Below are 25,153 nucleotides of genomic sequence, written 5' to 3'. Positions count from 1 at the left end.
GGCTTCTTTGTTGCCCATCTTGACACCAGGCCATCCTCCAAAATTCATTGCCTCGCTGTGCGTGCAAATGCACTCACACCTGCCTGCTGCCAATCCTAAGCAAGGTCTGCACTGGTGGTGCCCCGATACCACAGCTGAATCAACTCTAGGAGATGGTCCTGGTGCTTGCTGGACTTTCTTTGGTGTCGTAAAGATCTTGATGATCTGATAAATGGTTAATTTAAGTGCAATCTTAGTAGAAGCAATATTCTTGCCTATGAATCCCTTTTTCTGCAAAGCAATGATGACTGCACATGTTTCCTTGCTGGTAACCATGGTTATCAGAGGAGGAAAAATGATTTCAATCGCCACCCTCCTTTTATAGCTTCCAGTCTGTTATTCTAGTTCAGTCAGCATGACAGAGTGATCTCCAGGCTTGTCCTCGTCAACACGGACACCTGTGTTACCAAGAGAATAACTGACATGATGTCAGATGATCCTTTTGTGGCAGGGCTGAACTGCAGTGGAAATGTTTTTTGGGGGATTAAGTTAATTTTAATGGCAAAGAGGGACTTTGCAATTAATTGCAATTTATCTGATCATTCTTCATAACATTCTGGAGTATATGAAAATTACCATCATATAAACTGAGGCAGCAGACTTTGTGAAAATTAATGTTGGTGTCATTCTTCAAATTTTTGGCATTCCATTCTGTCATTCCTTTTAGTATGTCCCCTCATTTTCATTGAGGCTGGAGTGTCCGTATAGTCTACTATAGGTACATGAATCTGTCACCCGCACCACCTTTTGTTGTGTAGAGGCATGTTTTAGACACTCTTTATGAATTTCCCAGATAATGCTTCGTATATGTCACCAACTACAGGTCCATCTCTGATCCAGGTCTGAGTAAGGGGGCAGGATCTCTCTCTCTTTATATAGTGTGTGTGTATATATATTATTATTATATTATTATACAGTATTTATATAGCGCCAACAGTTTGCTCAGAGCTGTACATTACAATGGGAGACAGTACACGAGACAGTACAGTAACAATACAATTCGATACATGAGGGGTTCGAGGGCCCTGCTCCTTGGAGCTTACAATCTAGGAGGGAGGGGACAGTGGTACAGGAGAAAATAGCTGTGGGGGATGGAGTGGTAGGAAGAGTGGAGGAGATCGGCAATTAGCTGAGGGTGGGGTAGGCTTCCCTGAAGAGATGGGTTTTCAGGGTGCGCCTAAAGGAGAGGAGGGTAGGTGATAGTCTGATGGATTGGGGTAGGGAGTTCCAGAGGATGGGGGAAGCCCTGGAGAAGGGCATGGGATGAAGAGACCAGGGAACTTGAGAGTAGGAGGTCTTGTGAGGAGCAGAGAGTACGTTTTGGGTGGTATTTGGATATCAGGTCGGTGATGTAGTTTGGGGCAGTGTTATGAATAGCTTTGTACGTCAATGTTAGCATTTTGAACTTTATCCTTTGGGCAATCGGAAGCCAGTGGAGGGATTGGCAGAGGGGGTGGCGGATTCGGAGCGGTTAGTAAGGTGGATGAGTCTGGCCACAGTATTCAGGATAGACTGAAGCGGGGATAGCCTGTGGTGAGGTAGGCTGGTGAGGAAGGAGTTACAGTAGTCGAGTCGTGATATGATAAGGGAGTGAATGAGTTGCTTAGTAGTTTCCGGGCTTAGGAACGGACGTATTTTGGAGATGTTGCGGAGGTGGATTCTACATGAGTTTATCAGTGATTGGACCTGGGGCTGGAAAGACAGATTGGAGTCTAGGATGACACCTAGTAATCTGGCTTGCGGGGTGGGACTGATGGTGGCATTGTTGGTTGTGATGGAGAAGTCAGGTGGGGGGTGGGGCTGGGGGAAAACTAGGAGCTCGGTTTTGGAAATTTAATTTGAGGAAGTGGAGTGACATCCAATCCGATATGTCGTTCAGTAGGCTAGTGATTCGGGCGGAGACTGAAGGGGTGAGGCGAGGGGTAGAGAGATAGATTTGCGTGTCATAGGCATAGAGATGGTAGTTGAAGCCGTGAGAGTGTATCAGTTGGCCAAGGGAGGAGGTGTAGATGGAGAAGAGAAGGGGCCCGAGGACAGAACCTTGAGGGACCCCAACAGAGAGGGGGAGTGAGGGGGAGGTGGCAGCGTTATAGGTAACACTGAAGGAGCGCTGTGAAAGACAGGAAGAGAGCCAGGAAAGAGCGGAGTCTCTGAGGCCAAGAGAGTGTCGTTTTTTTGAGGAGGGGGTGGTCAACCGTGTCGAAAGCCGTGGAGAGGTCGAGGAGTAGGAGCACTGAATAGTGGCCATTAGCTTTGGCGGTTAGCAGGTCGTTGGTGAGTTTGAGTAGGGCGGTTTCGGTGGAGTGTAGGGGACGGAAGCCAGACTGTAGGGCAGTGTTTCTCAACTCCAGTCCTCATGGACCCCCAACAGGTCATGTTTTCAGGATTTCCCTCAGATGAAACAGCTGTGGTAATTACTAAGGCAGTGAAACTGATGAAATCACCTGTGCAAAATAATGGAAATCCTGAAAACATGACCTGTTGGGAGTCCATGAGGACTGGAGTTGAGAAACACTGCTGTAGGGGAACAAGGAGGTTGTTGTCGGTGAGGTGGGAACTCAGGATATATATATATTATATATATATACACACACACATACCCGCACTCCGGCCACTTTATTAGGTATACTGCCTTAATTCTTCGTGGCATGATTCAACAAGGTGTTGGAAACATTCCTCAGAGATTTTGGTCCATATTGACATGATAGCATCATGCAGTTGCTGCAGATTTGCACATCCATGATGCAAATCTCCTGTTCCACCATATCCCAAAGGTGCTCTATTGGATTAAGATCTGGTTACTGTGGAGGCCATTGGAATACAGTGAACTCATTGTCATGTTCAAGAAACCAGTTTGAGATGATTTGAGCTTTGTGACATAGTGCATTATCCTGCTGGAAGTAGTTATCAGAATATGGGTACACTCTAGTTATAAAAGGATGGACATGGTCAGCAAGGATACTCAGGTAGGCCATGGCATTTAAACAATGCTCATTTGGTATGAAGGGGCCCAAAGTGTGCGAAAAAAATATCCCCCCACACCATTACATCACCACAACCAGCCTAAAACCAATGATACAAGGCAGGATGGATCCATGCTTTCATATTGTTTACGCCAAATTCTGACCCTACCATCTGAATGTCGGAGCTGAAATCAAAAGTCATCAGACCAGGCAATGTTTTTCCAATCTTCTATTGTCCAATTTTGGTGAGCCTGTGTGAATTGTAGCCTCTGTTTTTCTGTTCTTAGCTGACAGGAGTGACACCCAGTGTGGTCTTCTGCTGCTGTAGATCATCTCCTTCAAGGTTCAACGTGTTGTGCATTCAGAAATGGTATTCTGCATACCTTGGTTGTAACGAGTGGTTGAGTTACTGTTGCCTTATCATCTCGAACCAGTCTGCCCATTCTCCTCTGATCTCTGACATCAACAAGGCATTTTCGTCCACACAACTGCTGCTCACTGGATATCTTCTCTTTTTTGGACCATTCTCTGTAAACCCTAGAGATAGTTGTGTGTGAAAATCCCAGTAGATCAGCAGTTTTTGAAATACTCAGACCAGACTGTCTGGCACCAACAACCATGCCACGTTCAAAGTCACTTAAATCCCCTTTCTGATGCTCGGTTTGAACTTCAGCAAATCGTCTTCACCACATCTAGAAGCCTAAATGTATTGAATTACTGCCATGCGAGTGGCTGATTAGCAATTTGTGTTTCCAAGCAATTGAACAGGTGTACCTAATAAAGAGGTCCATGAGTGTATATACTGTTTAGCAGGGGTGCTCAACCTTTTGAAGAGCAAGGGCCACTTAGGCTCCATTCACACTAGGGCATTTCAAATCCTGGGCAGAATCACCATATTTTGAAACTGCACTGTAAAAGTGTGTTGTGGTGCCATTCATTTCAAAGGCACTTGAAAACGCAGGGCGTTTTTGCCATGATCGAGACATTTTTCCATGTTGCAAACGCACCACAATTGCACAAACAATCATTCTGGACACCTTTTTTGGGGCATTCCGTGCCTCATCATTTTGTTTGCTTGATTGCGGCGCATTTGCTGTATGGAAAAACGTGTCTTTTTGTGGGTATTCACCAACGCTTTTTTATTCACTTTGGTGTTTTTTCCAAGCTTGCACAAAAATAATAAAAAAATTATTATATATATATATATATATTTTTTTTTTATTAATACTTTAATGCTGAACCAAAAACGTAGAGCCCAGAGTTCCTGGTCTTTTGGTCATGTGATGTGCAACCTTTCTAACCCCCTGTACTGTGGTAGTTCTAGTAAAAATGAAATAAAATACTATATACAGCTATGGTTCTTTTTCATTAGATCACGGACATCTTTAAAAATACAAATAGACACGGTATGTTAAACACATCTTTATTGAAAAGTCTTCCCACTAAAGTGCATATATGCATAAAGAAACAAGATCAGCATTACAAAATCAACTTCAAGTTAAAAAAGTCAGAATTAATAATAATAATGCATGCAAAATGCGCTTTGGTTTTATATATATAGTGGGCTCATTGCCTTGTGTGTTGAGATACTGCCAGAAAGCGAACAGGTCCACGTTTGTGGCAGTATATACATTTCAAGTATTATTACTTGCCCCCTTGTGCTAGTTTTCATTAGAGAAGCAGAACACTGTCATTGTGGTAATGCAACCCTTGAGAGCTTCTTGGAATTAGATAAGGACAGCTCATCCTGCTTAGGTGGAATCCTTTTGTACTCATCTGCATTAGATCAACACAACCATAAATGCGTATTGTATTCCCTTCCCATAAGTTATGGTATGATCCAATCTGGCTAAGCATGATCACAAAATGATCTCATCATTAAGAAAAATGCCAGAAGGTCACATACATTGTTTGTTGTTTTCTGCCTATTAAATGTAGATAAACCAGCACTGCCCAGTATTCTCTGTGGAGAATTCATTGGAATTCATTGGAATTCACCAACAGTGGTGCATGTCAAATGGGAAAACAATCCCTGGGAATTCTGATCACTCTTCATAGATCAGTTTGGAACCCTTGTGTTTCATTTGAACCCTGTAATTATATAGATGTAATGTGATGGTCACCACTATTTTCAAATTATATCCTCAATGACTCCCAAGAGCCTTTCTCCTTCCTTAGTATGAATAATCACTTATAGTATAGGTTTTAGGGCTGAAGGGGACTGCCACCTGCCAGGCTGTGTGTTCACAATTTTGCTGTGGAATGTGACTTCTTCTTATAGAAGGTAGAGATATTGGGTTTTACACAGTACATTTATTTTGAGGTCAGGCTAGAACATTTAGAGGGGTTAGTAAGGAGACCACAAACATTAGATATGTAAAAGTTTCAGAAGAATATCACAGCTGGAGGTATGTAAAACCAAGCTGGCAAAGCTGTGAGCGATATGTTCCAACACAAAGCTTCTTGTCCAGTACAAAAAACAACTTTTCTCTTTTTGCATGTGGCAGCTTAGTTTTAGTTTCTGCACAGTTGTTGAGACTGTTACATATCCAAGAAATAAGGTTAATAGTAATTCTTTTACATAATGCATATTTTTGTTTTGAGGTATGGCATTTCTATAAGGTAGCCACAACCAATGCAAGTTGGTCAAGCATCAATACCAACACATCTTCATTTTAGCACACCAATGTGCAATTTACTATGTATTTAAGCACCCCAAAGGACCAGAATATCAGGATGCATTTGGCAGGTACTAGAGAAGCAAATTTGGTGCCCCTTCTCATCTTCCATGTGAACAGAGCCATAACTTAGAGCTTTCTCAGTCAGGATTTGTTTTGCTATCTTCTGGATCAACAGTATGAGGATTTATTAAGCCTAGATGACTATAGGACTTGGAAGCGACATAGGGATCAGAGGATAGAACTACGTCGCATGGCAAGGGACAGAGACAGACAACACTCCCAGAAGTGTTGAATGCCGAAGAGACTGACAAAAGGCAGCAACAATTAAATACAAGGGAGGTAAGGAGGGCCATAGGCAGCCAGAGAGGGGAGTATAACACCTATTCTAATATAGAGAACTTTAATTTAGATATTTTATTAGGATGATATGGTTGCTTTAATATTCTCAGGGTAACTGAGTACCCTTAAAGCATAATTCCCCCCATGACTGAAGACACAAACATGTTCAATGTCCAAAATAGTTATTTGCTGCAACTTCAGCTTTTAGTTGATAATTGATAATGTGTCATCCTGTATACTGAATTTGCAATGCTTATTTTGGCGATTGGACACACTGCTGCCTTGTGTCATTTGGTGGTTGGATGCAAAGAGCAGAGCTGTTTGGCAGTTGATTTGAGTGGAACAAAGTTGCTTTAATAACTCAACCCTATATGGAAGTGAAAAGACAAAGGCTATAGCTGTGTTTTATTGATTCTGGCGAAGATTTGCATAATCTGTGGAGCCAGCCCGGAGAACACTTCATCCTTTCATGGACGGTCCCTTAATATTTAATACTGTATTATGAATAACTAAAGCTGGAGTGTAGTCAAGTGAAACTGTTTCTAAACTGAGAAAGTAAGGCACTTCTGGTATCAGTCTGCTAACCTGGAGTGTTTCATCAGTAAGAATTCAAAAGGTGTTTAGCAGCGGGGAGTATTCAATGCTGTAGATTTTCTTCCTTTAGGGATCTGGGTTACAAATCCCTCTACAGTCTCTGGACGTCCAGTATGAAGGGAGATGAGATGTCCTTATTATTCAGGTGCAAGTCTAAATCCTAGAAGTGGAACATATTTGTATAAATAAAAGTCACATATAAATTCTAAATAATGTCACATCATGTTCTCCAGTTTCAGTGCCAATAGGCTATCCACAAAACTAGAGATAAAAACGAACATTCATATTTAGTGAGAACACAATTTAAATTTTTTATTGTAACACCGACTTCAAAGCTGAACTCCAGGAATGGATTTTATTGCATAGCTACATTAATCCAGCTATGTAAAGTAAGTATACATATTCTATACACGAGGGACCACTGAAGAAGTGGAGGATCACTGTAATAGTTGTGGCTACTGTGCTGCAATCTTTCAGGCCCTGTGCTGAGCAGGTGGCCTTCCATATGGTGAACACAGGGGGTCACTAGCTCTGCGATGCAGCCGTTTACAGAAAGCTTTGAATGAACACAAGGTGTTCTCTAACTGAAAGAGGAAGGGCAGTAACATCACAATCTCCACGTTGTCCACTCAGAAAATGCATTGCAATCATTGAAAAAAATCTAAGATATTCTGTGAATGGTAACTGTACTAAGCGAGCGACCCCGTTTTCACGAAGAGCAGCCACTTGGCACTGGGCCCAGAGGACCATGGCAATCATATAGGCAAATGATGGCCGGACAGGACACGTGCTGTTCCGGGTGGACGTTATTTGATGGGCCAGGCTGTGGCGTGATGTGTCACCTGTTGTGTCCACCAAGCACAGCAGATAATGCATCAGTGTACCAGCTACTGCCGGTACCATATGATCATTGTGACCAATCACAGCAGATCACATGACAATTGTACACAATGGATGGCATTCATTCATTCATTCATGCCATCCCTTGTGTACTATTGTGTTGATCTCTGTGATTGGTCACAGTGATCATATGATGCAGACAGGGCGAATCACAGGTCATCTGTAGCACGTGATTAGCTGTGGCCAATCAAAGCTAACCACAATAGTAAACGTTGAATTAATCTATTTCATTCAGTAAAAATAGTTGCTTAGAACAGTGAAATTCACTGGCATAAGCAATCAGTGTATAAAAAGTGTGTATTATAAGAAAAGCAAAATACATTTTTAAATTGGGGGAAAAAAAAAAAAAAAGATTAATTTTTTCTTGTAAAAAAACATTGTACATCATTGGCAGCGCAAGTAAATATCCAAAAAAAAATCATAACATGAAAAGTGCTACAGCAATCTGTGAAATGTCCAATTTATTTACTATAAAAATGCTGTGATAATGAATAGACAACAATCATATACAAGTCCACAAAAACTGTGTGTCATAAGTCCATCTCCCCAATCTGGTCACCATGTGAATTAGCAGACTCCAACCTAGACCCTGCACATTTTGCTTCCCAGCTCCACCCCCAGCTTCTTCCTGGTAGCAGCACAAGGTAAGAGGGGTGCACTGTAATATAAGGGAGCGTGAGGGACCCGTCCCTTTGGAGGACAACCATATTGCTGATGTGGCCCACAATGAAATGGAGTTTGACACCCCTGCTGTAGGGGAGAGAGAGAGAGAGAGAGAGATAGAGAGTTACATAGCAGATATCCCCACAGATGCAGGCATACTGAGAGCAAGCATAGGCCATACATGCATTGAAATTCAGTTAGTTCAACAGACACCAGATGAATTTCGGTTCATGTTTGGGCTAGCTGGTTGTACACAAGTCGATGTAGCGATGTACAACCAGCCTTGTGGCTTTTTCCCTAGTGATCAGAGCCGTCGGCTACAGTTGGCAACACTGATCATCCGGGGATTGCTCCATTCACATGGAATGGGTGCAAGAGGGAATCAGCTAATTTTTGTTTCATTCAACCCACTGGTTGAACGATAAAAATTGAGTCGTCATGTATGGCCTCCCTTAATCTAGCAAACATTCCCACTCACAGGATGCTTTGCTCTCAGGCTTAGCTGGTGGGCAGGTTTTCAAGACTTTGACAGGAGGAAATAAATAGTTTAGTGCTGTAATTGTCTAATAGTGATGGGCTTGATGTTTCGATTGGCCGTTTGTGTATTCGGCGAACACACGAACGGTAAAAGTGTGTTCAGCGGGCTATTCGCACCCCACAATGCACTACACTCTGACAGTGCATTGTAATTGACCAAAGCAAGGCTTTGTCCAATCATAGGACAATTGGGCGGAGCTAGCGGCGATGCCACCGCTATTTCCGCCCACTTGTTTACATCTGGCTGGCAACTGTCAGATGCTGCGAGTGCTCAGCAGGTGCAGACAGGTCAGCGGGTGTCGTTTTTCAAAATTTCGGCGAGTCGACGTCATGACAACGCTGGACACCGTGATTGGTGATGGACTACATTGATGGAACCATTTTTTTTTTTGTACTTGTCAAAAACTATTGTGTTTTTATTCACATTGTACACTTTTTTGGTGAATGGGTAGGGGTACTATGTACTTCATACTCATTGCAGGCCACCACAACCATAGCCTAGGGTTGTGGGGAAGACTCCCTTGTCCCCATCAACAGGGTGCTTTGGGGGGGTGCCCTGCTCCCTTCTACCCCCATCCCCATCATATTGAGGGCACGTGGCTGGTATGGTTCAGGAGGGGGGGGGGTGTTCCTTGGTCCCCCTCCTTTCCTGGCCTGCGCTCGGATCAAGGGTCTGGTATGGCTTTTAGGGGGAACCCCACGCACTTAAAAAAAATAAATAAATACTGTGGGGTCCCTCCTAACCTTCCAACCAGACCTAAGTGGTCTGGTAAGGATTGGGAGGGGCCCACATTTTTTAAAAATTGTCAGTCCTCCTGCAGCATGTTCTATACATTGTACAGATGTGCACCTTTGCAGGTAGTTTAAGGGGGCAACCCCCCCCAGCATGATATTTTAGAACTTTTTCATGTTTTTTATTTTTACTTTAAGCAATGAAAGATTACTTTCTGAAGTTTTGTTTTCACTGATATATGTCCCTCAGGGCAGTACCAGAGTCCCCATACCCCTTTTATGGCCAATAACTTGCATATAGGCCTTCAAAATGGGCATTTTGGAATTTACAAGTTCGAGTCCTATAGACTTGCATTATGTTCAAAGCTCACGGTCGAACTTTCGTTAGGTTCGAATGTTCGACACGAACCGAACAGGGGGGTGTTCAGCCCATCATTACTGTCTAAGTGCCATCTGTTGACACTGCAGAGTTAACTGACACTGACAAAGATGCACTCCTCAGCTATCAGGCAGTGTCAGCTGATAGCCAGGCTGATAGTAATACAATGATAATACTAGTCTGCCTTATGCAGGCCATAGACGGGTCGTTTATCGGCCAAATTTTCATCGGCCGATATTCACGCCGTTAGTGGGGCAATACAGTTGGCCGTTTTTCGCGGATCTTCTCGTTTACTTTTATCGGTCATGCTGGATAATCCACAAAAAACGGCCACTTTTCGTGGACGTTGGTGGCAGCAACAACCGATGGCCTGCCTTACATGCAGTGCTATCAGGATGCAGTGCATTCCATATCCTGCACATGTAGCACAACACAGATGCTTAACCCTGCAGGATGAAAACTCACAAAGTGGGTGCTAAAATCCCTGACTGTGAATTTTAACCGGACTTTTCTATATCTTCTGATTTGCAGGCTTAACTATGGTAAGCGAAAAGCAGCAGGACTGGCAAAAAGAAAAGGTTTGGCATGGGGCCTGTTTGGTTACTGGCTCACAAGGTCAAGGTACAGATGTGTGTCAGATAACAGACCAAATTCATGTAACAAGTAAATGTAATCTTTAAAGTTTCTAATACTCTCCTGGTAGCACTGCAACTATACTTTACAAAGTCCACTTTGTTTACCTGAAAATGAACCTGAAGTAAAAAAATAAAAAATAAAAAAAAATAATGAGCTTCTGTTATGTGAGGGTGCCTAGGTACTCTTGTGCCTACTGCCTTAAAGCTGTATATTCTCATTACTAGTCTCAGTAACTTTGGAGTGGGATTTGGAGACTTCACTACTGTGCTGCTCACTGTTTTTTGTCAGAGGTTCTGACATAAGAAAGCCAAGCCCTGCCTTTAAGAAGATAGCGGCCCCCACACAGACACCATGCAGAACAAGAAAAGGTAAAGTAATAGGGACAAGATCAGCTGCAGGGAGACTGCAGGTAATAGTGGTGACTTGGTCTTTGTCCTCTGCCTTTTTTTTGTTTATTCAGGCACTGTCACATGGTAGGAGATCACATGCTCCCCCATCCCCAAATGACAACTATATGTATTTAAATAGCAATACAGCAAGGAGTATTGACATCAGAGGAAAAATCAGAGACAAGTCTAACAAAGACAGAAAAAAAAAAACACTTTTTGTTGGCAAGGTGCAGGCGATTTTCAGCACTATCAGAAAGCTTTGCTTAACCATTTCCCATCCGGCCCATGTACATATAACGGCTGGACGGGAGCAGTGCAGGAGCGGGTTGCCGTTTATAAACAGCGCCCGCATTCGCAGCTTGTGTGTGTTCCCTGGGAGCACGCGGCACCGTGATCTGGTGCCCGCTGTGTCCTCCGATCACTGTACGGGACCTCTGTGTGAGGTCCTGATTCATGTGATCACTGATTGGCCAATCAGTGATCGCATGAATAGTAGTAAGCAAGATGTCACTTCCTGACATCATTGCTTACTACTTGTGAAATATGTGGATGATCACAGAGGTTACATAGTACAAGGCTATTCACAACAGCCTTGTACCATGTGACAAGCTGTGACCAATCACAGCTCTCACAGTATTTCTCAATGGCTGCAAGAATGCAGTCAGAGAAGAAAAATTGCTTTTACAGCCTTTATGGGTGTAAAAGCAATCAGTGTAAAAAAAATAAAATAAAATATGTATATATCTTCATTACCCCCCACAAGTAATACAGTGCCCCTATGGTGACACTGTACAGCTAGGGTGACAGTATGTAAAAAAAAAACAAAAACAAAACCCACAAATAATATAAAAAAAATAAATATGCAAGAAAAATATATTCTGAAAAATTATAATTTTTGGTTATAAACTAATTTGGGCTATTTTGTTTTACTAACTGAATACATTTTGGCCAAGATTTATGAAGAAAGATTATTTATTTGCAAAATTTTATAAGAAAAGCACTTTTTAAAAAAATGTTTGGACTTTTTCATTTATATAGCAAAAAAAATAAAAACCCCAGTGGTGAATAAGTACCACTAAAATAAAGTTTTATCAGTTTCAAAAAAATGCTATAAAAATCACATGGGTACAGTGTTGCATGACTGCGCAATTGTCATTCAAAGTGTGATAACACTGAAAGCTGAAAATTAGCCTGGACAGGAAGGGGGTGAAAGTGTCCGGACTTGAAGTGGTTAATTAGACCAGCTCAGCACTCAGCAGTATGTGTACTGAAAGTTGCTGCATTTACATGTAGGCAGTGACGGGAATCACTATGGGTGGGGGGTCCATGGAACCCAGCTCACTTTGGAGAGGTGGGGAGACCCCTGTCTCAGCTCCCCATATCCCTCTTATGTGTAAGTCACCCTGTGCCTGTTAGGAGTGCAGGGTGATATGTCCTAATATTGTGTAGACATGTATAGGTGGGGTGGGGGTTGTGGATTGTTTAATGCCATGTGGTTGCATCCCATTCTTCTATTATGTGACTTGCTGTGTGGTTGGATCCCATTGTTTTATTGTGTGTCTTGGGAGCAAAATATTATGGGATGTGTGTGTTTGTGTATTGGCTTGGTGGGGGGGGGGTGTCTGCTGATGTGTCTCTTGTTGCTAGATGTGGTTTGCCCCGCTCTGTGTCATTATGCAGGGAGGGGGGAATCCTTCCCTTGAATATATACATCTTGTATCTGTGTTAAAATAAAGTGTGTATTTCCTGGTTTAATACAAGACTGGTGTTGTCTTGTCTTGTATGGTCAGCGGTGGTGTCCGTGGTCGGTGTTCGGATGGGGAAGCGGGAGTTTAACGGAAATACCCAAGTACAGTCGGGGTCCGGTTCCATTACATAGGCACCTCCAGGTAATTGCAGTTTATACGTGTTAACACTGTGGCTAACTCAGCATGCTGGAAAAAAAAAAAAAAAAAAAAAAAAAAAAAAAAAACTGTCCATGCTCATAGAAGAGACTACTGCTTACCTCTCCAAAATAAGAGATTAATGGAGAAATTTCACACAGTGCTGGCGGGTCCTCTAGTTCTGGGTTTCTGCAGAAGTTAAGAAATAGAGATATGACAAGACTGACACATCTGCTGTATCCCCATTTTGATCATTTGTTTATTGTTCGTTCACTTAGAGCATATGTGAAAGACCAACCTCCTGGAACTTTCTTCTATTAAGTGGTCCCTGGTATCTATAAAGTTGGTTCCAGCTTTTAGTGCCCAACGATAATGCTGCCACAGGAGCGAACGCCTTGCTGTAGTCGGAGTGTCCTTCTCAGCTGTGTCTGAATTCTTCAGAGGGGAGAACTCTTCCTCTCTGAGAACTTCAAAGGCCACAAAGTTTCTGTATCATAGAAAAAAGACCTGTTTTATATATATATGCAACACAAAATTCAGCTGATGTATAAAGTGGTGCCAAAACCACCTAAAGTGGATGTTCCATGAATGAAACCAAAAATCTTGCCCACTGTCATTCCAATCGGTTTCTGGTCGGCTGCTGGTTTTTTAGCATGTCTGTTCTACAGAATCTGGATGTTAGGCTGGCTTCTGTCAGAGGCTGCTGTACACACTGGCAGAATGTGGTCCGGTTTCTGTTGAACTAGCCAATTCCGGCCGCTATTCATGTAGTGACAGCCGGTTCACCAGAGCTTCTGATGGTGAAGATGGACTGGGTACCCTAGTAGTCCTGTTTATTTTTGCTGCAAACTGGTACCAGGTCCCAGAACTCAGGATCACTCCACCAGTGTGGCTGGAATGAAAAGGCTACAGTGCAAAGACTGTTCACAGAGCTGCAGACAAAAGAGTACTCAAATCTGAGCAGAGGCCTGGGCAGGTGGCAAGTGAGAGGGTAGTTAGGTCAATCGCGATGGGCAACAAACTGGAAACTGTCAGGTAATTATTATAGTGCTTTTGCTCTCATCTAGCTGGCGACAAGACACAGCACCAGCCACTGCAAAGGCTGGTGCTTAGATACCTTTCTAGTCAGAGGAAACATCCAGAGTTGTTTCAGGGAACTCTAGAAATTCTGGAATACAGATCCCAAAGGTACTGTAACAGTTAGCCTTGAAGTCAGGTCCCCAGTAACAAAAGTGAAACAGAAAGGGTCACAGAAAGGGCCCCTCTGGTTAAGAAGAGTCATAGCTGGCATCTTGTTGTATATCTACTCTTAGGCAGAACATTTACTTCTTACAGTTTCATTGATCTACCTGTTCACATTAAAGCAACTAGTCTTGCTCAAATAAAGAAAGAACAATGAAAGGACTGAAACATCTACTTTTCCTAAAGAGATGTTTTTTTTACCAAGTTCCCTCCTGTAGCTTTCATGTTCAAAAAGCCTGGACATGTGATTTCTTCTGGAGGAGGATCATTCCACAGTCTGAATTCTGATCCTTTCTTCATCAGAGACCACATGACCAAACAGCAGCAGAAAGAGTCTGGAGCTCAATGACACTGTCAAAGTATTGTGTTAACATTTAAGTACAGGTACCCTTTGAGGCTTCATGCACACTAGCTTAAAAAAACAAAAAACTGTTTCTAGAGGAGTTTCGCCTGTAGAAGCCACTAATGTTATTCTATGTGTCCATGCACATTAGGTAGTCTAGAGGCATTTTTTAACACCAGCTTTCAGAGGCAGAAAAAAACCCTCCTGTTTAGCGTTTTTCTGGCAGAAAGAAAAATGCTAAGCACTCCTAAAAACGCTAGTACATAAAAAAAAAAACTAAGTTAGCGTTTTTTTTCTGCCAAGAGCAATGGTGTTTTGTTTAAACTAGTGTGCATGGAACCTAAAGAATAGGTAAACCCAACATTTCATATTCCTGATATGTGCCTGCTGTACCATGTACTTGTATGAAAAAGTATCCTGCTCTCTTTGTATTGCTTCCTTTGTGTGAAATCCCTGGTGTTCCTGCCAGTCCCTCTGCTTTCCCATTAAAAAAAAACAGACCACAGTAGCCATGAGTGCACACTGTGGCTAGTTCTCTAGCGTTGTTGAGAACTCAGTCTGCTCTCCTCAGTGATCAAACTTATGTTGACACTCCTCCTCGCACAACCATTCACTGGGAAGGTCGGTGTACTGCTGTTTCGCCACCTCCACCTCTCTCTGCATCTGAGAACAGAGAGAATGTGAGGACTTATAAAAAGGGGGAAACAAAAAAGGTATCTATAATGCTTTTTTATAACTATATACAAATGTTTTACATTTTATTTCTATTTTAATCGATATGGGTTGTTTTAGAAGGTGAGGGTTTACATAATTATATACCTAAGTTGAGTCTGACTTTAGATGCCTGTCCAAAGAACCCTAATTCCAACAGTGTCAAACAAAAACTGCCAGCGCAACTCCCGCTATTCTGTGAATGTTGCCAAGTTGGACATGAAAATAAGTGTTTCCAAATTAAGCGCTTCATACTATATGAAACCTTACAGCCCAGGCACAGATTGGAGGGAAAGAACACTAACTTGGCAAACTGGAAGATGTCAAACACAAACTTCTCCATTTTAATTCCATTGGGTTGTACTGGTTTAACCAAATTTCCCTCTTTGTCCACATATGGTACTTTTTTTATAGCGACGTGGAATCCCAAGTGCGACTCCAGAGTCCTGATGAAAAGAAGGCATACGTGTTTAGTATTGGAAATAAACAAGTAGTGAGCACACATTTTTCCAAAACTGAGCTACAGTAAAACTATCAAACATAACACACAAGAACTGGTTCACCTACTGCGGCATAGAATATGGAGTAGCTGTGCATAGAAACCAATCAGCTTGCAGGTTTTATTGTCAAAGCTTAAAGTGTTACTAAACCCAGGTCCCTGCATTCACTATATCTGGTCTCCCACAGTATACAATTATTTTAATAAATATAAACTGCTAAATACTTTTTCTCATAAGCAATTAGAGCAGACTTGTGACTTCTATCAGTGTTTAGCAGAGCACTGGTTAAAGCTTGTAGGAGGAGTTTTCTTTCGGCTCTAGGAGGATGCAAAACCACTGACCCCTGTCTGGACAGTGCTGATTGGCCCTGTGCTGATCACATGCACTCTCCCAAGAAAAAAAAAAAACTCTGTAGCAATACACACAAAACTGAGCATGTGCAGAGTGTTTCCACACTATAAGTCTTATCATGAGATAAGAGGGGGGCACTGGAAGAAAGGAAGGATCAGAGAAGTCAGGATCAAAACAGCATTTTTACACAATGCAGGGGATTAACCTCTTAGGTTCCACAGTGCATATAACAAGCATGCTTTACTGCATATACAGACTGATTTTACTGTTGTGGGTTTAGTAACACTTTAATTGAACAAGTTGAAGTTAGAAGCTGATTGGCTGCCATGCATAGCTGCACCAGATTCTGAGTGCTTCAGTTTTAGTAATCTCCCCCTATGTCTACTGTGTGTTTCAATCGTAAGGTCATCAGTGTACTATGATAATGACAACTTTCTAAAGGAAGGTTGATGACTGAATGGTACTATGTACCCAGGGCAAGATTTATTGAACTTGTTGGCAGAACTCCATGGCACACAATCTGTGAAAAGGTTTTCATACCCAGCCATCCTTTTAAGAAAATCCAGGGTAAAGAAATGGTTGCAGATGTTTCCAGCATTGTATGTTAAACTGCCATCAGGGTTTCGTTTCTCTGCAGTGCCTGGATTAATCTCACTATATTCCACCACCTGATAGATGCCATCGACTTGGCACACCACCCCTACAGGCTCAGCTGGATATGCCTTCTCCACCACCTGAAAAACCAAGAGGAGAACAGTTTGCATTATTGCAAGATACCAACACGAATCTTTGACCTTCACCTATTTCTTTTATGATACTGTTCAAACCTTCCCCCAGCTGTAGCTTTTTTTTTTTCTTCAATGTTCATGTGAATGTTATGGTTTAGTGGAAATGATCTTGTGGTATGGAAAATACTTTCATATACGGTTTGCGCTTATATATGCAATACATGGAGGCAGCCAGATTTGCATAGCAGTGCAGTACAGCAAGTACAAATTGAAGTAAAAAGGAAAAACGTGCTGCACTGCATTAAAGCACTTGAAAAAATAAATAAAAGTTAGCAGCTACAAAAACTGTAGCTGCTGACTTTTAAAATACAGATATTTACCTGTCCCAGGTTTCACCGGCCGTCTTCTCTCCCTGGCACCGGCATCTTCAGCGTGGGCACCCGGCTGTGACAGTTTCATAGCCGGGTGCCCACTTTGCATGCACAAGAAGCACTGCGCTTTGTGAATGGCTCCATAGTTTTCTGGGACCTGTCACGCGTCCCAGAAGACTACGGGGAGGAAGGGGGGGGGAGGACAACTTCCGCTTCAAGTCGCCTAGGCGATCACAGCAGAAGTGGGAGCGGGTACCTGTCAAATTCGAGTACCCGCTCCCCAAAAGGTGCCAATCCTTAATGGGGAGCGGGGGACAAACCCTTTTGGGTGGAGCTCCGCTTTAATCACCAGCCACTGCTATTCTTCAGCAAGAGCAAGATTAACCCTTTAGCTGTTTTTTTTTTTTTTTTTTTTTTCCCATACATATCATTTTTGCCCTGAAGATTCCATAGAACCCCCAAATATTACATATTTTCTGAAAGAAGACACTAGAGCAGGGGCTCAAACTATGGCCCTCCAACTGTTGAAATATTACAAGTCCCATCATGCCTCTGCCTCAGAGTCTTGCAAGGCCTCATGGGACTTGCAGTTCAACATCTGGAGGGCCATAGTTTGGCGACCCCTGCCCTAGAGAATAAAATAATGGTAGTTCTAATTTTTTATGTTGCACAATATTAAAACGCAGTTTCAGTTAAAGATACATTAAAAGGTAATCTTAGGTCACACAATAAATGACCCAATGTGCTTGGTAAAATATAAAAGCTGAGGTAGCACTGAGTAAATAGATATCAAAATTGTCAAACCTTAAAATTGCGTTCGCCCGTGAAATGGTGACAAACTTCAGCACCCTGTATTTTATATAGATGATGCTTTAAAAACCTCTACAGGTATTTAGTTTAGAGCTACACAAAAGTGCTCTGGTGCTAAAATGATTGCTCTCGCTCCCGTGTGCACAGCGTTATGTAACGTGTATCACAATTGATGTTTTCACACGTAGGTGCCCTCAGCACATGCATTTATGTTTTTTGTTTGGGGGGGGGAGGGGATTTTTACACTGTATGCTTGAATTTAACTTCATACAGGGGACAAAAAGTCCCGTGTGGTGATTTATTTTTGGCGACAGGTTCTCTTTAATAAGGGAGAATGTCACCAGCACACTGAGGATCACCAATATGGGTCCAAAAGTTTTAATGACCAATCACATAGTTACAGCAAGGCAACGTTTCGGAGTCATGCAGGACCCCTTCATCAGGCATGTGACCCCTGGTGTCTCAATTCAATTTCTCCTGCGCTCCGGGACCCAGGCCGGTGGTGAGTAGATCAAATCCCAACAAAACAACCACCAGGGCATACAAGGTCGTGCAGCTCCAAACCAAGGCTGGGGAAGCCCGAACAGAACTGTGAAGTAAAACAAGAAGAAGCGCACCAACCTTGCGCATTACCTCAGTAACCAAATTTATTTAGTAAAAGAATGGTACTCACAAACAGCGAATAAAAACAGGCATGTAAGTCCTCCCAGGGACTTCAAAGGCAAGAGGCCAGCGCAAATCCCATCATGGGGGTGGACACTCAGTACAGCTGACGCGTTTTGAAGGTCATGCCTTCTTCCTCAGAGCTGACTCAACTGGAGCTGGTCAGCTCTGAGGAAGAAGGCATGACCTTCGAAACGCGTCAGTGTACTGAGTGTCCACCCCCATGATGGGATTCGCGCTGGCCTCTTGCCTTTGAAGTCCCTGGGAGGACTTACATGCCTGTTTTTATTCGCTGTTTGTGAGTACCATTCTTTTACTAAATAAATTTGGTTACTGAGGTAATGCGCAAGGTTGGTGCGCTTCTTCTTGTTTTACTTCACACCCCTGGTGTCGCACCTGTCCTCTGTCTATGAATCTAATGCATCTACTGCCGTGGAAAGTGAAAAGGGAACCTAGAAGTGATGTCATACACGATGCTTGCAGTTCAGCAAGAAGGGGAAAAGAGCTGACACATGTCCGCTTGGCTCCCTCCCCGTCCAGTCCTGGGCCCGTGGCCGTTACCAGGGATCTGGCAGTAAAAGGGTTAAAGCCTAACCCCAGCCATTTTTTTTTTAGAAGTTTTATATAGAGTGGGGAATTATATTTTATGCCACTTTTTTTTGCGACCTTCTTAGGTAGATTCTCCCTCACTTCTTGCCTCTGTGCTGTCAGTACAAGAAATGAGGGAATAGGTTGTCACTGGGACAGGAAGGCACACTCAGCAATAAAAACATGTAAGAAGCTCTAACCATTCCCCATTCTACTAAAGAAGTGTGATCTTTTTATGTGATCTACCAATCCCATTAGCTGTATATATATATAATTGTGATGAACAAAGGCAGGTGAGTTTTTAGTGCAGCCTGGGTGGCTCCCTCCATAGATACAGAGGAATAATATATTGTAACCACCCAGGGGCAGGAAGTGTGTTATTCTCAGGATTATCAGGTGAAAATACCAGAAAAAAAAAAAATTAAATTAAACTACCTCATCTATAGGCTGCAATATATAAAATTTTTGTTTTTGATGAAAAAAATCTGCTTGTCTACCAAGAATAATGTAAACAACAGAGTGGGGCTGAGCTTCAGAATGCCATGCTGTATCGTGCACAGAAAATCTAGATTTATTCACACGTTCAAGATAAAAAGTTAGATAAAGCAAATCCGACCCCCTCATACTCTGCAAGCAGAGGTTTCTTATTCCATAACATAAACTTGGTGTAGGATTCTGTCCAATAGATGTCTTCTCTGTTACCCACCTTAGCCCCACAATCAGCACCTTTGGACACGCAGAAGCCCACAAAGACAGGATCAGCCAACTTCACCAGAATGTTGTCCACGCAGTACACATGGATGTACAAAATGCCTCGTGCCTCCATGTCCTCCAGAATGTGGTTGTCAGCTAGCGCTTTATACAGTCCTCCATTGCCATCTAAAATAATGCAAACCTTCAATGCCAGACTGCCTGCGTCTTTGAAAGCTCTGGGAATGAAGACCACCATTAGTGCCAGAAGAACTAGTCTTGTTGCTTACAGTAAGAAGTTGCTTAGATGTTCTGTGAAATGTCTAGTTTACTATGACCAACAACTACTTCTTACAGGAACCAGACACTTTCCTCTTTTCACAATTCTACAGCAGCAGATATGAATACAAGGAAGATGGTTGGTTGCCTGGCAACAAGAATACTCTTCAGACACTTTCAGCCATAATCTTTATAATACAATAAACATAAGATTTAAAAATCTAACAAAATTACATGGGGGTTGATTTATTAAAAGTGGAGAAAGCAAAATCTGGTGCAGCTGTGTATGGTGGCCAATCAGCTTTTACCTTCAGCTTGTTCAATTAAGCTTTGATCAAAAAACAAAAAAAACCTGGAAGCTGATTGGTTTCTATGCAGAGCTACACCATGTTTTATACTCTCCAGTTTTAGTAAATCAACCCAATAGTTAGTTGGGTTTAAAAAGAGACACATCAAGTTCAACCAACTAAAAATACCTGAAAACCTGCATCCACAGAACCCTAAACTCACAGTAAGAAGAAGGCAAAAAATGTTTATAATTATAGTCCAATTTGCTCCAATCAGGAAAACATTTTTTTCCTGATCCAATAAGGCAATCGGATGTTCCCTGGATCAACAATCTAGTGTTATATCTTACAAATAATAAGTTATGTTCTGTACATTTAGAAAAACAGTTTTACTTTTAAAACAATTTACCAAGTTAGCTAGGACTAGCTCCTGAGGAAGTTTATTCCACAATTTTTACAGCTCTTAGCGTAAAAAAGTCTTTCCGGGTGTGAAGGGTAAGGCTTGGTTCACACTAGTGTGACTTCAGTCACAAGACAATGGAAATCACATTATTTTAAATGGTGCCCGTTCATATCAATGCAGTGCAGCATGTTTTTTTAAAAAGGTACATGTGCTACTTTGCTGCAGTTGCAGCATGATTTTGGCTTCACAGGCTTCAATGGAAATGCACCAAAACCAGATGTACAATGCACGTGCATGCATTTTTACTGCATTTCTGAGTTTTGGGTATAAAATCCAGTCTCCTCCTACAAAAAAAAAAAAAACAGCTTGAAGTAATAAAAACATGTTAAAAACACGCAATATTGTACTACGAAATCCCACTGAAAGTAGCAGCTGGACTAGTGTGTACCTAGCCTAAATCTCCAGATTGCAAGGCTACTCCCTTGCCCTGGTCAATGACCCTAGAATGAACAACTTTGCACCAAGTTTAATACATGGATTACTTATGTATTTATACATGGTGATAATATTGCTCCATAAACAAATCTTTGCTAGGGATACGTTTATATACATTGAGGTAAGTTCTTTCCTCAAAGCTGAGCTCCATCATACCTCTAACTAATTTAAGTAGGCCATTCAAAACTGAACCGAATTCCCTATCCACATATTTGATGTGAATGCAGGAATCCTCCCCACTGTGTCATTGTATTCTGACAGCAGGGCACCCCTACCATCAGAATGGCTGCATTTGCTGATCAAGCGAACATTTACCAACATGCTGGTTTATTATAAGTCGATCAGTAGATTGACTTATCCCATCTATGTATGACCAGTTTTAGATGCCCTTCTATCTCTGCAACCAAAGAAAGGGATTGTTATTTCAAGATTAACTAAGAGAACATTTTCTGTGATTCTTAAAAAGACAATAAAAAGACATGGAAGTAAATCAGCTTAATGTAAAAAAACAAAAAAAACAAAATCTGACCAAAAAGGTAAATCCTGTATATTCTATAAAGTCTTCTTTATTTATACATTGTTTATTTAAATATGAATTTCAGGCATGTTATATTTTTATAGTTACACTGGTCCAACTTGGACCAATGAAACTATGTACAGTATATACCATACCCCTGGAAACTGAAAATCACTATAGTAGACACGACTACAATGATCTCCGCTAGCTTCAGAGTCCATGCTGAGTATCTGCCCTGATGCATTTGAACACAGAAGGTCGACTGCTCAGCACAGGCACCATTCACAGCATGCTTTACAATTTTTGAATGAATGCAAAGTGTTCTCTGAATTGCACTTGTGCTTAGAGGCCACCTCCTGTGTATACAATGTGTTAGGCCAGCTGCACAGCATGGGACCCATAAGTGAGTGAAGATCATCGGGGTAGCAGTGTCTACTATAGGGATTTCCAGCTTCTAGAAGTATCCCACAGGTGTGGTATATGCATAGTTACACTGATCCAAGCTGAACAAATGTAACTATGTAAAAATATACCATACCTGAAATTTATCTTTAAATAAGTGTATGGGGACCTTGTAAATACATACTAGAATTGCACATATGCTATACTGCACTGCTCATCTCTCTCATTGCAGGTCTGTGGGTCCGTCCTGAGCCGATTTACCACTTCCCCTCTATAGGACTGCAGCGATGACCGAGATCATTTTTTTTTTTAAACCTGGCAATTCTGCACACTGTAAAAGTAATCCAAGCAGCTAAAGAGCTGCTGGATTACTTTTACAGGTGGCGGAAGGGAGCCATTACCAGGCTCTCCTGGGGAGCATGGTAAATATGAGACCCATGGCACCAGTTTCCTATAACACATTGAGAGAAGCAGATATTGTTCCCCCCACTGTGTGACGTCAAACACCAGAAGAGACAAGGATTTCCTCACTTCTAATTTTGGATTTATGTAAACAATCTGTTAGTGGCCTGTGAAAGCATCAGATCAAACCAATCTGGGTTTTATCTGATGCTCTGGAGGCCAGAGGAGAGATATGGAGTCTAATGGACCCCAGATCACTCGATAAAGAGGACCTGTTCTGGTCAATGCTATCACAACGGATGTTGTTCATCCCTTGCGATAGCAATAAAAGTGATACATTTTTTAAAAAAATATTAATTCTAAGTGCCCCCATTCCCACTTGCAAATGCATATGTAACCAGCGATCATGTGAGGTATCGCCATGAACGTCAGAGGGAGAGCTCTGTTAAAAATGATGGTCTGGCAACAGTTCCTCTTTAATTACCGGCAGTTAAAGAGATAAAGAGCAGACTTTAACCAGCATGTACCTGGAGCCATTGCTACCTTGTCCTTGCGTTCTAAAATAGCTTTTCCATCAAAGTCAACAGCAGGCAACATCCTCTGCTCAAACATAACTACATCTGTTTGTTCCACGCCAAAGTAGTTGTTTTCCTCGAAAAAGGTCTGTGTGGGGTTCAAGGTGAACTCACTTGTCATGATGTACCTAAGCAGCAGAAACATAATACAGGATATATGTTCACAGTAATTAGTTATCTGTCACCTGGATTACACAAATTAAATGGAAACTCCTGGTGATCAGCTAAATACATAACTGAATTGCCATACTGCCCCGCCAGACATGTGACACCCATAGTCCCTGATAAAGTGACTTATCTTCCTGGTTTACTAATTCTGCATCATCACCTCTGTCTGGTCAGCAGGAGATGATCTAGGAAGCATTCTACACCAGAAAGTGGCAAAGTTAGGGTGTGCCTCATCCACCTTACTAACCGTTCCATATCTGCCATCCCTCCACTGGCTTCCCATTGCCCAATGGATAAAATTCAAAACATTAACATATAAAGTCATTTGTAACTCTTCCCCAAATGGCATCACCAATCTGGTCTCCAAATATCACCCAAACCGTCCTCTCCGCTCCTCGTATGACCCCCTACTCTCTAGCTACCTTGTCTCCTCCTCCCATGCTCGTCTCCAGGACTTCTCCAAAGCTTCCCTAATTCTCTGGAACTCTCTACCCCAATTTACCAGACTATCACCTACTATTTACCCCCTTCCTGACCAGGGCAATTTTCAGCGCTATCACACTTTGAATGACAATTGCGTGGTCATGCAACACTGTACCCAAAATTAATTTTTTAACATTTTTTTGAGACAGATAAAGCTTTATTTTGGTGGTATTTATTCACCGCTGGGATTTTTAATTTTTTTTGCTATGTAAGTGAAAAAGTCCAAAAATTTTCAAAAAAAAAGTGTTTTTTTTATATAATTTTGCAAATAAATAATATTTCATCATAAATATTGGCCAAAATGTATTCCGTTATCTTTTTAGTAAAAAAAAAAAAATACAAAAATTAGTTTAAAACAAAAATTATAATTTTTAAACATTGTTTTTTACATTTTTATTTTTTTATATTATTTTTTATTTTTATTTTTTTTTTACATACTGTCACCCTAGCAGTACAGTGTCACCATGGTGACACTGTACTACTTGGGGGTTAAGAAGATTTTTTTTTTTTTTTTACACTGATCGCTTTTACACCCATATAGGATGTAAAAGCAATCATTTCTCTTTCTCTCTGTCTGCATTCTTGCAGTCATTGAGAAGTACTGAGTGAGCTGTGATTGGTCACAGCTTGTCACATGGTACAAGGCTGTTGTGAATAGCCTTGTACCATGTGACCTCTGTGATCATTCACAGATTTCACACATAGTAAGCAATGATGTCACAAGTGACATCTTGCTTACTACTTTGCATGTGATCACTGATTGGCCAATCAGTGATCACATGATCGGGACCTTGTACAGAGGTCCCGTCCGACGATCGGTGTTTCACTGTGTCTGGAGGACACAGCGGGCACCGGATCGCGGTGCTGCATGCTCCCAAGGAGCGCGCACAAGCAGGGTGCGGGGAGGCCATTTATAAACGGCCACCCGACCCTGCACTGCCACCGTCCGGCTGTTTATATACAACGGCCGGTCGGGAAGTGGTTAAACATATACAGGTTTTGTAGATAAAATTCTTGAAATATAATTCTGGACAGCAGTACTGAAGAAAATTTTGGTCTGATAGGGCTAAACAACAAAGGAGGCCACAGCGGTAAAAATTAAGTACAAACAGTTTGATGGGGGTTTGTAGGTTAGTTAAGGTCAGAAGCGCTAGGGCAGATGGACAAGTGCACTTATCTGTATGGTTTTTATGAATTTATGTGTAGACTCACACTTCTAACTGCAATGCGACTCAACAGCCTGCAGAACCTTAATTTATATTCTAAAAAATGGTCAACACATCACACTATGGGGGAGATTTACTAAAACTGGAGCAATCAAAATCTGGTGCAGCTGTGCATGGGAGCCAATCAGCTTCTAACTTCAGCTTGTTCCATTCAGCTTTGACAATAAAACCTGGAAGCTGATTG

The 25,153-nt window shown here is 41.9% G+C and overlaps 1 protein-coding gene across 1 annotated transcript in view; it reads right to left on the bottom strand.

Moving 5' to 3' along the window:
- Positions 1 to 4,409: 4,409 nt before the first annotated feature.
- The window catches only part of UAP1L1 (UDP-N-acetylglucosamine pyrophosphorylase 1 like 1), a 41,401-nt gene continuing 20,657 nt past the window's right edge, over positions 4,410 to 25,153 (bottom strand). Inside the window, exons 3-9 of the mRNA XM_089675062.1 lie at positions 23,045 to 23,220; positions 19,749 to 19,921; positions 16,423 to 16,616; positions 15,337 to 15,477; positions 13,034 to 13,222; positions 12,858 to 12,924; positions 4,410 to 6,776 (exon numbers count right to left, since the gene is read on the bottom strand). Of these exons, the coding sequence (XP_089531188.1) occupies positions 6,708 to 6,776; positions 12,858 to 12,924; positions 13,034 to 13,222; positions 15,337 to 15,477; positions 16,423 to 16,616; positions 19,749 to 19,921; positions 23,045 to 23,220 (1,009 nt within the window). The 3' untranslated portion in view covers positions 4,410 to 6,707. The remainder of the gene's footprint in view (positions 6,777 to 12,857; positions 12,925 to 13,033; positions 13,223 to 15,336; positions 15,478 to 16,422; positions 16,617 to 19,748; positions 19,922 to 23,044; positions 23,221 to 25,153) is intronic.

This window comes from Staurois parvus, unplaced genomic scaffold, assembly GCF_062004578.1.
Source record: "Staurois parvus isolate SC_StPar_1 unplaced genomic scaffold, SC_StPar_1.0 ptg000154l, whole genome shotgun sequence".
Taxonomy (NCBI): Eukaryota; Metazoa; Chordata; class Amphibia; order Anura; family Ranidae; genus Staurois; species Staurois parvus.
This window is presented reverse-complemented; position numbering and strand designations above follow the sequence as displayed.